General features: G+C 42.5%; 2 protein-coding genes across 2 annotated transcripts; both read left to right on the top strand.

Annotated features, from left to right (window-relative positions):
• Positions 1–210: 210 nt before the first annotated feature.
• Positions 211–2,696, top strand: zmat2 (zinc finger, matrin-type 2). The gene is made up of 6 exons (XM_019873362.1): positions 211–313; positions 874–973; positions 1,083–1,206; positions 1,322–1,395; positions 1,646–1,791; positions 2,035–2,696. The coding sequence occupies exons 1-6, from the start codon at positions 227–229 to the stop codon at positions 2,176–2,178; spliced, it is 675 nt and encodes a 224-aa protein (XP_019728921.1). The 5' UTR covers positions 211–226; the 3' UTR covers positions 2,179–2,696.
• A 1,183-nt stretch (positions 2,697–3,879) lies between these two features.
• Positions 3,880–13,217, top strand: lcp2a (lymphocyte cytosolic protein 2a). The gene is made up of 34 exons (XM_019873206.1): positions 3,880–4,247; positions 4,782–4,844; positions 5,131–5,177; positions 5,283–5,348; positions 5,870–5,898; positions 6,028–6,062; positions 6,153–6,263; positions 6,488–6,680; positions 6,810–6,901; positions 7,010–7,085; positions 7,196–7,261; positions 7,428–7,447; positions 7,551–7,570; positions 7,655–7,735; positions 7,805–7,823; positions 7,898–7,913; positions 7,988–8,066; positions 8,152–8,204; positions 8,405–8,439; positions 8,604–8,793; positions 9,340–9,434; positions 9,683–9,752; positions 9,831–9,896; positions 9,991–10,010; positions 10,133–10,152; positions 10,350–10,466; positions 10,538–10,556; positions 10,631–10,646; positions 10,732–10,807; positions 11,444–11,496; positions 11,793–11,869; positions 12,012–12,086; positions 12,328–12,477; positions 12,551–13,217. Exons 1-34 carry the CDS (start codon positions 4,170–4,172, stop codon positions 12,692–12,694), a joined length of 2,367 nt encoding a protein of 788 aa, XP_019728765.1. The 5' UTR covers positions 3,880–4,169; the 3' UTR covers positions 12,695–13,217.
• The last annotated feature ends 1 nt before the right edge of the window (position 13,218 follows it).

Here is a 13,218-nt window from a genome sequence, read left to right as displayed (position 1 = left end):
TTTTCAAAACGTTAAAATATAAAAATATCTTAAGTGGGCTGGCGCGCACCATAGTGCCATTTAGAATACAGACTAACATTAACAGGAAAAATAATAGGCTGCATGCGTTCCTATGTTTGTTGTTCCCACCTTTTGTTACATATTGAGACGCCTTGGTGGGGCGCGCAAATTAATAATGTAGTTTTTTTTAATTTACTATGATTTAAAACAATTCACCTATTCTCCAATGCACCAGGTGGCGCCAGCCTCCCCAAATGTAAACACTGACTTCTTCGCAAAGGAAATTGTCGCAAAGATGGCGTCTGGCAGCGGGGTTTGTATTTTTTACACTGCCTTATTTGTATGGTTTACATTCTGACCTGTGATTTGTTAATAAGGACATCAATGTGCCCTTTTTATGGGTGGTGTGTTTTTGTCTCTTGATTTGCGCCTTGATCTGCGTTCTGTCGGCAACTCAAAGAGTGTAAGCCCTTCAGACATACCAGAAACATTTGTACTCAAGATCGAATTAAAATGTTGGCTTTCCGCTTATAGATGCAGTTAGTTGTTACGCCAACAAATAAAGGACAATCGGTAACTCAAGTTCTATCGTACGTATTTGATTAGACTGTTTTGTGATGAATCGCTCTGTAAAACTAAAGATCATCCATTTAATATTATTGTTTGTGATCACTGAGTCTCAACAGCACGAACAGCAACGTTGCTTCGTTCACCGGTTTCACTGTTTTCAAACTTGTACCAGGTATTCTTTTGCCACCTAGTACTGTATAGTAGTTAATTGTGCGACAGGCATAACCTCTAAACGTGTTGCTATATTTTTGTACTGTTCTGTCTGTGCCTGATATGTAACTGACCCCCGTGGTTCTCTTCCAGTCGAGTAAGAATGACTTCCGTCGGAAGTGGGACAAAGACGAATATGAGAATCTTGCTCAGAAGCGTCTCACTGAGGAGCGAGAAAAAGAAAGCAGGGATGGTGAGTTGTCATTTAAAAAAAAAAACTTACATGTAAATAATCCTGACACGTTAGGCGTGAGACACTGCTGTTAAATCAGCAAACTTATATAAACTCATCACCCCCTTAGGGAAAATCGCGCCGCCAATCAAGCGGGAGAATCTCCGTCATCGAGACTACAAAGTGGACTTGGAGTCCAAACTGGGGAAGACCATCGTTATCACCAAGACAACCCCTCAGGCTGAGATGGGCGGGTACGGAGAATTGAATGGCCTCATTGAAGAATGAATTTTTGTATTTATGATTTGGTCCTAGAGATATGGAGACAAAATGGATATATATCATCCAGCTGTTCTATCCTCTTTTCAGCTACTACTGCAACGTTTGTGACTGCGTGGTGAAAGATTCCATCAACTTCCTGGATCACATCAATGGCAAAAAACGTGAGTACTTTTTACACTTAAGTCAGCAGAGGTGGTAAAAGCACCCACTCTGTACTTAAAGTCGAAGTATGGGTTCGGGTGTAAAAAAATAAAATAAAAAGACCGGTATCAGAAGATACCCGAGAAATCTACTTAAGTACAGTAACAAAATGTCGATTCCCACTTCTGTGAGTCAGCTTATTGGGAAAATCTATTGAAGCATGATTTTTGTGAAGCATTTAGGTACATGGGCGTATGTTTGTCTGTGCAGATCAGAGGAACCTCGGCATGTCTATGAGAGTTGAGCGGTCGTCTCTGGACCAGGTGAAGAAGCGCTTCGAGGTGAACAAGAAGAAATTGGAAGAGAAGCAGAAGGAGTACGACTTTGAGGAGCGCATGAAGGAGCTGCGAGAAGAGGTCACGAGAGGCAGAAGTCAATCCATAACGCAAGAATGAGTGAACAAATCTCAAAGTGCATGAATGCCGTCAATAAATTTCCTCTCTTTGTATTATTGTAATACAGTTACATAACCAGAAAATAAATAGGAGAGGAAAGTATGTATGACGGCTCAAAACGTTGTGTCCTAGCAAAGCAATAGGCAAAGAAAATGGATGGACGTTAGTAGATTGTAACATCAATGTGTGTGTGTTTATGTTCAGGAGGAGAAGGCAAAGGCCTACAAGAAGGAGAAACTGAAAGAGAGGAAGCGTCGGGCCGAGGATGACGGGGACTTTGAGGATGATGACGAAATGGCGGCTGTCATGGGTTTCTCAGGGTTCGGGTCTTCTAAAAAGAGTCACTGACACTTCAAGGACATCACGGCCGTCGAGTCAGCAAGTCTGGTGATGCCGTCATGGGAGGAGAGCCCTGAACGGAGGCGCGCGTGAGATGGAAGGACAACTATAGAGTCCTGCTGCGCGGAGTTAGTATTCACCAGTATGTTCAGATTCTCCCCAAAATTATCTTTCTTTTTGGGCCAGTTAGATCCCATCACACCCATATTTTTTTTTTTTTGGCTACTTTGAAAATCCAACTTAAATTGAACAGGGTGTTCATTTGCAGGTGACGCACCCCGGTTCAACAGAAATAAGACCAACATTCTATCAGTTATTGGAATGTTATCACACAATTTTTTTTTCTTCATTAGAAGTCATTCTCACCAAGTTTTTATCCAATATTTATCATGCAAAACATGCAAACATGGATGTCAGTGACTGCAGAATTCATTTTTCTGTCAAGAAACTCTTATTTGCTGTATATTGTCAAGTTTTCTTCTGTTTCAAGCAAGTTTTTGATTTGAATAAACAAGATTTTTTTTTTTTAATCGGTTGTCGACTAAATGATCTGAAACATTTATGGAGCACTTTTATTTCAGGCATTACTTATTCCACATGATCTACTTTGTTGTATGTTGTATGCAGATCAAAACACGCGTTTGTCTACAACGCAGCAGTTAAGTCATCATTTCACTGAGTAGCATGAAAAACACTTAAAGGCCACAAATATATAAGAAGAGTCAAACGAAAAATAGGTATTACAGCGACTGCTGAAAATGCCTTCTTCCAGACATTGATTTTGTATATTCAGGTTATCAATGGGCAACACCGAAGGCTCGAGACCAGCAGCAATTACATAAGTAGACCAAGGGAATTTTTTCTGCATACTTGTATTTACATTTACTTCAGATCAACTCCTTTGAAATGCCGATGCTGGTGGTGACTTTCAGTGTCAACAAAGCAACAACCCACCTATGTGCTCTAAATGTCAAAATGTCTTTTTTTTTTTTTTTTTTTTTTGGTTGAAGTGACTGAGCTCAGAGGAAAAACACTCCCACGACAAATGCAAAGGCAAACATCGGTGGGAAAACGCAAAGCAGTTATTTCAGGTCACCAAATACTCAAACCCATGTTACATAAACACCTATATTGTCTACTGGTAGGTAAATTCTTCCAACATGAACAAACGACCTTCATGTGTGGCCCATCAATGATATACGCTAATATACTAGCATTCCCCTTTTGGCATTTTCGCATTAGAATAAATAATGAGTTTTACTTTGTGCGCATGGTGCATTCAAGAACAGCCAACAAAAGAGGACATCATTACGATCGATGAATTAACCCGAACAACAACCGAGATTCCACCAGATGGCGCCAAAGTAATACATTTACTTTGGCCTGAGTAGCAACGAGATGAGATTTTCAACGGAATAACGGAAGTAGGTCCCCCCCACCAAATTTGTGAAAGTCTAATGGCAAATGTGCAGAGATTCACTCTAGACACAATGCTTCTAAGAACTAAAAGTTCCTGTAACGTTCAGTGGAATTGAGGTCAAAATATACCGTGTGATGGGTCTTGGCTGCTGACTCAGTCAAAGACTCAGTCGTCAAAGTCACCCACCCGCTCTTCCGCTTTGTGGTGAAGAGACTTGGAGTGGGGGTAAGGGGGTGGAGGAGGAAGATGCTGCCTGCGTCTTCCACTGTCCTCCCCTCTGCATTGTCACTTCCTCTGAGGTTGCGAAAGAGCAAGCGAGAGAGACGTTGACAAACACACCAAGTTGAAGGAGACAAGAAGAACGAAGGTAGCCATATTGGTTCCACTTCGACATGTCGGCCTAGGCGACTATATGGAAGCTCGAGAACACTTCAGCGATTCTTCATTTAGGAAGGAGACCGCTGGATGAGATTGAAGTTTAGGTTGTTTTAAGGGCACTGCCTAAAAGAAGAACTCGATTCTGAGGCCCCATCAAATTAACTTACTTGGAAGTATTCTGTGGCGAGGAGGAGGACGTAGGATGAATTGCGCCAGAGTGCCATATCGGTCAGAGGTCATGGAGTGGAGCCCGCAGCAGCTGGCCGAATACCTGAGGAAGGTCAGGTTCAATGTTTGTCATTAAAATGTCAATAAAATGCGATCACACTTGCCAAGAGAAGGGAATCACTTGACCCACGGTGCAGTTCTGTCAAACGCTAAAAAACATCCAACTGTTTTCTGTCGTACTGATCCTGATGTCAGTTGTGGGTCAGCTGGAGCATGTCAGAGATGACGTCTCGGGTGAGAGGCCCGGGCGCAGGGCACGTTAGACAAACAGGCATGAACACTCACATTCATTGACTTTGGAGTCAACCAGCTGTCCCATGTAACGTTTCCAGTTGCTCCAAAATGCCGCTAAAATAAAAGTGTATTTTTCTTCATCTTCTGGTAAAGTGTGGCTTCATGCTCGAGATTTACGACGGCAATCTCGACGCTAGTTCGGAAGTATGGAGTGTTGTCTTTTCCTGTGTTTGAAAAGAAGTACGTTTTCCTTCCTCTTTGACCCGATGATGTATCCCACCAATGTTAACGAGAGGTAATATAAAGGTGAGGAGATTTGACTTTGTGAAACGGCCCCAAATGTGTGTTGCAGATGAATCTGGCCGACTGTGATAGAACTGTGTTGAAGAACTCCATCAACGGAATGCGATTTGTGGTAAGTTTGCAAGGAGATCCACACTCCTCGACCCCATTATTATGTTTACGTTACTTCTTAATTTATCATAAAATGGCTACATACGCAACAGTTTTACACAACTTACATTGCTTGTTTGGGACAAAAAGTTATTTTGCATCCGCCGCCCATTTGTTTGATCATCTGTGCTGTGACTGTTCGTGATGCATTAACGGGCAGCTGAGAAAAACCTGCAACGACACGTTCAAAAGGAATTGAATTGTTTTAACGGCTGTCGTCGTGACAATATGTTGTTTTCTGTTTGCAGAACCTAAGTGAGAATGACCTGCAAAAATTCCCCAAACTTCACTCGCCGTAAGCTTTTTTTCATTCCCTGCTGGTGCACCGAAAAGCAACAGCATTTTCACTCAATTCTGATCCATTGGTGAAAGCGACTTTCGTGTCTGTGTCTCCGAACAGGATTATTTCCAAGCTGAGTGCCGACATTAGCAAGAAGGAGGAAAAACGATCCCTGTTTGGTAAAAAGTGGGTTCCTGTTTCGGTCAACATTTAAAATGGAAATCAAATGAGCTCTCATACGATTGAAGACACAATTTTGTGCATCTTTAACTTTTTTTCCTTTTGAACGGTCTGCTTGCTTGAAGCTAACATGCAATGCAAAACGGCAGAGACGGGGGTTCACGAAACTAGCATTGATTTGACATCATTACACGTTTTTGACCATCTACATTTGAACACAAACAGCAGCAACATGGGCAGGCGGAGCATCCAACAATACTCACGGACATATATTTTTTTATTCTCTGTAAAAAAGGACTCATGCTGTTTCAGTTTACTCATCAAATATGCACATTGTATTTATTTTACTGCCCCCTATTGGTCAAGTCATGCATACTAGAATGAGCAGCACTATGCCCAGTGAAACATCATGATGCACAAACTGTTTCAATCTTGATGAAATAATTTTATGACTGTATCGTTTTGTTTGCAAATAGGACCGTTACAAATAATGCTCATTAAATGAATGCTCCTTCTCTCCATCACAGAACTTTGACCGCTAAATTTCATGAACCAGGTAAAAACTACAGCGACCTCATGTTTTATGTAACGCGATGGGCAATGCTTCTGAGGTTTTGTCCTATTTTAGAGGTGGAATTCCCCAATTTTTAGCTGCTAATAATGTGATATCTCCCATCTTTGACAGTTCGTGATGTTAAAGGTTCGGGTGACAATTATTCTGTAAGTTGTTTTTTTTTTTTTTCACCCCCAATGACAGAGGACATGAATCGCACCAATTAACTCATATTGACTGGCCATGTTGTGTTTCAGGACGGCGACGTCAACGATTACGAGAGCCCCAATAGCGGCGGCGAGGACAGCAGCCAGAGTGACTACGAGAAACCCAAACCAGGTAAAAACTACAGCGACCTCATGTTTTATGTAACGCGATGGGCAATGCTTCTGAGGTTTTGTCCTATTTTAGAGGTGGAATTCCCCAATTTTTAGCTGCTAATAATGTGATATCTCCCATCTTTGACAGTTCGTGATGTTAAAGGTTCGGGTGACAATTATTCTGTAAGTTGTTTTTTTTTTTTTCACCCCCAATGACAGAGGACATGAATCGCACCAATTAACTCATATTGACTGGCCATGTTGTGTTTCAGGACGGCGACGTCAACGATTACGAGAGCCCCAATAGCGGCGGCGAGGACAGCAGCCAGAGTGACTACGAGAAACCCATTGACGACTTGGACGGGGTCGATGCCGAGCATTACGAACTTCCCCCTTCGGAGCCCGCGGAGGACTTGGCGCAGAAGCTGCGCAGCGCCGTGCACCTGGGAGACACAGACTACATCGGTAATATTTGACGTTTGTCGGATTCAGGACGACGCGATTCTGTTGTCGCCGCACATTATATATGGTTTCATCTGTTACCATGGCAACAAGCAGGACTGAGTTGAATCTGTCTCCTCTGTGGCCCTGCAGATAACCGGGACAAAGGCGCGTCATCTCGAGACGCACCGCCTGCCGTCCGCCCCCGCCCACCGGTGGCATCGCGCCCTGCGCTGTCGCCTCGGGTAGTGAGTCTTTAATATTTTGACTTCAATATTAAATAAATTTGATATTTCACTTTGATAGAGTGGACATGGCATATATTGATGAGTGTTTTTTTATTTTTTTGGGGGGCGGGGGTGTTTGTGCAGCCCGTTGAGAAAAGTCGAGATCACTCTCCCCACTCTTCGAGACGAGCATCCGAGAAGAGTGAGTAAAGAAAAAAAAAAAAAAAAAAAAAAAAGACATTCAAGTCATATTAGATTTTGCTTTTCTGCGATTGGTTACACTCATTATCAACATCATGTTGTGATTTTTAGCGTTTCCAGGACCGCCGCAGATCTTTCGTGGCAACAAGCCGGGCCGTAATTCCTCTCCAATTCAAGGTATACCCCAATTTAGCGAATTTCAAAGACCATCAGATTATTACCCAATCGCGCTGGAAAACTCCCAAATTTTGGGAGGTTCTTTTAGTCATTACAATGAAGCCAAAAACAAAACTAAAGTGCATTTGAGAGATGCTTTTTTTTTTCTTCTTGTTTATCTTACCAGGTTCTAATGTAACAGAGAGGGTGAGTGTTCCTATTTTTGAATGAACTTGAACTCATTCACGTTTTTTCCTATTCACAAATGTGTCCAGATAGTCATTCTTGTATTTTTCGTTGTGCGTTACAGCCAGGTATACCCTCTCGAAGGTAAGCAAGCGCGTAAACGCAAACGCTGTGTTGCTATGTTTCTTCAGAAATGTTGAAACATTTTGTCGGATTTGCCCTCGCCAGGTCCACGCCTCTTGTACCACCTCTTTCCTCCGCGGCCTCCATCGGCAGGAGCAACTCATCCGTCAAGCCTCCTCCTCCCAGGTAGGCCGCTCACTCGTCATCAGCCGTTTGTTGTCTGAGCTAATCATTGTGTGTGCTTTGCTCTTACAGGACTGACGGTATTCGGGAGGTAAATTCAATTTTGACATGCGTTTTATTTTCTCTGCATTACGAGCATCTTATGATCTTATTTTCACCTTCTAGCATGCACACAATGATGGTGAGAATTTTTTTTTTCAGTCCAACTAAGCCAGATGAATTATTAAATATTAAACCCTTGAGATTTTCTTCCAGCATCCAAACTCAACACATTACCCCTCTTCCATAAGATTCCGCCCCACCGGCCGACACCCGCGAGCCGCCATGGAGACAGGTAGAGAGTCACCAGATGCCCCCAAAGGTTCAGACTATCGCTAATAAGTGAATAAATACACTCTTTTCTTTTTGTTATTTGACAGTTTGCCTCTTGGCGCCACTTCTGTTGCGTCACTGCCTCTCAGTGTCTCTTCCGGTAATCATCTATATTTTTCAGAAGTCATAGCATATTGATAGTAATCGTGTATATCGTGTGTATTATGAATTTTTAAAAAAATAGTAATTTCACTTCAATACGTGTCGGAAAATGCCCCCCCCCCTCCCACACCTCCCTCCCGGGTGATTACTGTACCTTCCATTTGAAGTTTCAAACTGCCAAGACTTTTTCTCCAACAGCTCCTGATGTTGAAGGCTGGGATGATGACGAGTTTGTGAGTTCAATAAACACTCCGAAAAAAACACACACACACACACACACACACACACACACACACACACACACACACACACACACACACCTGAAAAATCTACACTTCCGACACTAAACAAAGAATCTGGACCTCTACCTTGAACATGGTCCCAAACGTGTCTTCAGGATGATGAAGATCCCGATTATGAGAATCCAAACAGCGGTGGCGATGAGAGCGGCAACAGCACCGATGACGACGCAGCGAACGACGACACGGACTGGGCCGACAATTACGAACCGCCTCCCACGGAGCCCTCTGAGGAGCTAACTCACAAGCTGTTGCCCGCCGTGACCTGCGGAGAAGGCGATTACATTGGTAGGATGCTGAACGTAGCTTTAACGGTCTTGAAATTGCACCATATTTTGACAAAATGGCACAATATTTGTGTTAAGGGCCTCTGCAGTGAAACATTGGGTCTTTGTGGTTCGGTATTCCCATTCAATGATTCTTGGACTTTTTTTTTTGAGCCACCATTATTCGTTGGCAAATTCTCCTTTTCGCTGCTTTTGTGCTCAGGACCAACTATTGCCTTGCTGTTATCTTTGCTGAGTTTTTTTTTTTGTTTGTTTGGTTTTTTTTTGGCAGCACCGACATCTCACGTGCCAAAGAGCTATGCTAAAGTACAGTGAGGCGTTTCAGTTAACACAAGTAATGCTTTGCTGCCATTTTGATAAAGAACTATGTTGGGGTGAGGAGTTTGAGTTAACAAAAATAGTGCTTTGTCGCCATCTTGTGGCATTTTGGTAGTAGTTCCACATTTCTTGGAGATTAATTTATTATTTTCAACATGTCCTCCAAGTGTAATTCTGAAATGTATGTGTGATTTTTTTTGTCACCCCTCCCCCCACCCTCCACCATCAGATAATATGGACAACCATGTGTCCTCCAGAGGCCCGCCGCCAGCAGTGAGTCTTCGCCCACCGGTCTCTTCACTTCCACCTCTGTCGCCCCGCTTGGTGAGACTCATACTGGTGTACCCAAACATGCAAACAAACTCCCCTACTCAAAATGTCAGCAGTCATGTTCATTCTGGCTGTATATTAAAGATTGTGAGGAATTTGACCACAGCAGGAAAGCCGGATGATTCACAGGAAATCTATGCACTTTCATTGCAGCTTGCAATTTTAACTTACTGGCAGTTTTGCATCATGCTTGATAACAACCGCCAATATCATTAATGCGATATCCATTGAATATTTTGCAGCCGGGTGAGTCGCTGTCCAATCGAGATCACTCACCGCACGGTGCAAGACAACCAGCACCAGCGGCGAAGCGTGAGTAACAACTGCTGCGACTCATCACTGCTGATCGGCATCACGAATCGTACATGAATTCATGTCGCAATGTTTTAGTGCTTCCGGGGCCACCGCAGATTTTCCGTGGAAACAAACCAGGCCGAAACACATCCCCCATTCGAGGTATTTTGGAGCCAGATACTTATTTGTCGCTCATATTGAGATTGAACATATTCGTGTATTGAACCTCATTTGTTTTTTTTTCTTATGTCTAAAGGGCCCAACACAGAAGAGAGGGTGGGTGTTTATTTTGTTTTATTCGATTAAACATAAGTGAAAATTAAAATGAAGGGGTGCCTCTCACTCAAAAATATATACTTCTTCCATGAAAAAAAAAATCCTCTTTTTCTCTGTGACAGCCGCCTGCACAACCCCGAAGGTAATGCATCCAACGCACAAAAAGTTCTGCTCATATTTGTCCAAAACAGGAAGTCAACATGACTCTGTGACAGTCGCTGTGATCATGTGACAAGGGTTCAGCCTGACTGGAATTCCTGTGGTTGGAAAGATAAAATGAGTGCCATAAACCATCATTATCAGCTGTTGTGTTTTGTTGACGAGTGCGCTTGTCTCCAGGTCTCAGGCGGATGTCCTTGCCCCCCCCGCTAGGCCCAAACCTCCCGGGCCTCCTCCTTGTTCCTCGGCCTCCGTTGGCAGGAGCAACTCCTCTGTCAGGCCTCCTCCTCCCAGCAGGTTGGCCTGACCACCTTTCGCTCATAATTAATTCACTGTTGAACGATTAATCTCATTATTTCCTGTTACAGGTTTGACGGAATGAGACAGGTAAGATTTTGATTTAAAAAAAATATATAGATGATCTGTGGACTAAAGTATTTTATCTGACGTTCACCTTCTAGCAAACACACAGCGATGGTGAGAAACCTTCATTTTCATTTAATCCAAATAATGATGATTAGATTTTCTTTTTTAAATATTAAAAGCTTTTTATTCTTTCCAGCACCCAAACACAACACATTTCCCCTCCATAAAAACCAGGCGCCGCGCCCACCACCACCTGGTCGCCATGGAGACAGGTAGAAAGTCACATACAGTAGAATTCAATGGTCTACACACCCCTGTTCGAACGCCATGTTTTTGTGTTGAAAAAGAAAAAAAAAAAGACCAAATTAAACAAACCTGTACAATTCATTTGATTAAAAATATATTTTCAAGAGCGGACACAAAAACAGAGCTGAAATGATGTGATTGCGCAAGTGTGCACACCCTCTCACAACTGGGATGGGGCAGTGTTCAGATGAACCAATCACATTCAAATTCATGTTATATGACTGTTCCTACGATTAAGCCAGAAAAAAAGCTCGGAATTTCTAGTAGGCTTTTTAGTGTGCGCGGACTTTTATTTAACACCAGTTTGAATGAGATCACGTGTGGTCAATTCTGAACACAGACACATCCTGGTTATAAAAGCGTATGCACACTTTCAGGTGTTTATTTTCACTTCCTCTCTCAAAATGAAAGAAATTCAATTGAGTCGTCGAGGCTTTAGGTCACATTAATCGTGGAAACGTTTTGGAATGATTTATCTTGGAATGCTTTTTTTCAGATCGCAAAAACCTAGCATTTGAACAGGGGTGTGTAGACTTCTTCATCCACTCAAAAATGTATACATTTGGCATGAAACAAAGTGTGGTTTTCTTTTGTGTTGTCAGTTTACCACCTGGTGCCACTTCTGTTGGCTCACTCTCTCTTAATTTTAAGCCTGGTAAGAAGTCCATTACATATGTACAAAGATTCACAAGTCACAATACGTTTCACTTTTATGCTCATTTGCTGATGCGGCCACAAGGGGGCATCCTTCTCCAAGAATGACATTTTAGCAATTTCGATGGGGGGAATCCCCAGTTTGCAATTTTTCTGATACACGCGGGTTCGAGGTGACACACGACACACTAGCTTGCTCAAAGAATCATCAGTTATAATTTTTGCAATTCTAACTTTGAACAGTATGACAAAATATCATCTTCGGGTGAATATATGTGTGTCCGTTTGTGTGTGCAGCCCATGCAGACAACAGAAGCAACTTTGCTGGTTCAGACCGCTTTCATTCGCTGCCACAAAAACCTTCACTCAAACAGGTAATGCTTGTCTTGATGTCACATTTCTCCTCTACATTACACAGTAATGGAACAATGATTTATTCAAATAATTTTTGGGAGGGATGACAATTAATTATTCAATCACAGCGAACAAGGAAACTGTGTTTGCGAATGTGTATAGGGAATGGACCCTCGCTGGTATGTTGGTAAAGTGACCAGGGGTCAAGCTGAAGGGTATTTGAAACAAGTCAGCAAGGTCACACACACACACACACACACACACACACGCGCACACACACACACACACACACACACACACACACTGCTCTCCATATAATGCATTTGTTCACTGGTATTTCCCAAACTGTACCTAAATAAAACTTAAGGTAAAATCTTATTTATTTTTTATGCTTGTGCCCATAGAAACTCATGTGTGTGTGTGTGTGTGTGTGTGTGTGTGTGTGTGTGTGTGTGTGTGTGTTTGTGTACGCGTGTAGGACGGGGCATATTTAGTGCGGGACAGCTCCCACCAGAAGTCCAACCAGCCGTACACGCTGATGGTCCTCTACCACAACAAAGTGTTCAATATCCAGATTCGCCACGAGGACAAGCAGTTCCAACTGGGAACTGGACTCAAGGCCCAGGAGGTAAACCGAATGACACACTTGAACAATATCCATGTGGTAGAATGAATTTCAGTGACTGTGTGTGTGTTTGTAGTCCTTCTCCTCAGTGTGCGACATCATCAAATATCACTCCCAGTGTCATCTGCTCCTCATTGATACCAAAAAGCGCTCCTCGGGCCAGCAGAACCAGTGTCTGCTGTCAGAGCCAGCAGGGATTTACATGACTGGACCGCAATGATCCCACTGAGACCTTTACAATAATGGAGTCAAACACTTTAGACCCATTCTGGTTTTAACAGGTTGAATTACTGTTAATGTAGGTTTTTTTTCCCTTTCTATTTGTCACTTCTTTTCATCCGAGTGTGACTTTACATACCCTCCACTTATCTAAATGCGAACATGCAATGGGAAACTCAATCGGAACACGGGGTGTTAATTAACACCTATGTGGAGGTTGTTACCTTTTCTCGGATATCTGAACACAAACGGTGCAGCAAGACATTTAGACATTCAACAGAACAGTACCCATGTTTATATATTCTTTATCCTCTACAAGGAGGTGGAGACATGTATTGTATGGATTAGGTACAGTGGGGAAAAAAGTTAGCAACACAATGGTCATTCAAATGATAAAAAGTACGACAAAATTATCACTTTTTTAAAATTCTATCTGATGGCGGTTCTACTGTATGTTTTTTGCTCAAGTAGCCTACAATAATATGGAGCGCTATGATTCCTCATTAAAATACACGTTAAAACATT

This window comes from Hippocampus comes, unplaced genomic scaffold, assembly GCF_001891065.2.
Source record: "Hippocampus comes isolate QL1 unplaced genomic scaffold, H_comes_QL1_v1.1 scaffold59, whole genome shotgun sequence".
Lineage (NCBI taxonomy): Eukaryota > Metazoa > Chordata > Actinopteri > Syngnathiformes > Syngnathidae > Hippocampus > Hippocampus comes.
Note: the sequence above shows the minus strand (reverse complement) of the source record. Positions and strands in the feature narration are given on the sequence as shown.

Coding starts and splice junctions, on each gene's coding strand:
- zmat2 (XM_019873362.1), top strand. CDS start 227: ATGCACCAGGTGGCGCCAGCCTCCCCAAATGTAAACACTGACTTCTTC. Junction 314..873: donor AGATGGCGTCTGGCAGCGGG/GTTTGTATTTTT, acceptor GTTCTCTTCCAG/TCGAGTAAGAATGACTTCCG. Junction 1,792..2,034: donor TGAAGGAGCTGCGAGAAGAG/GTCACGAGAGGC, acceptor GTTTATGTTCAG/GAGGAGAAGGCAAAGGCCTA.
- lcp2a (XM_019873206.1), top strand. CDS start 4,170: ATGAATTGCGCCAGAGTGCCATATCGGTCAGAGGTCATGGAGTGGAGC. Junction 6,681..6,809: donor GGGAGACACAGACTACATCG/GTAATATTTGAC, acceptor GTGGCCCTGCAG/ATAACCGGGACAAAGGCGCG. Junction 7,571..7,654: donor CCAGGTATACCCTCTCGAAG/GTAAGCAAGCGC, acceptor TGCCCTCGCCAG/GTCCACGCCTCTTGTACCAC.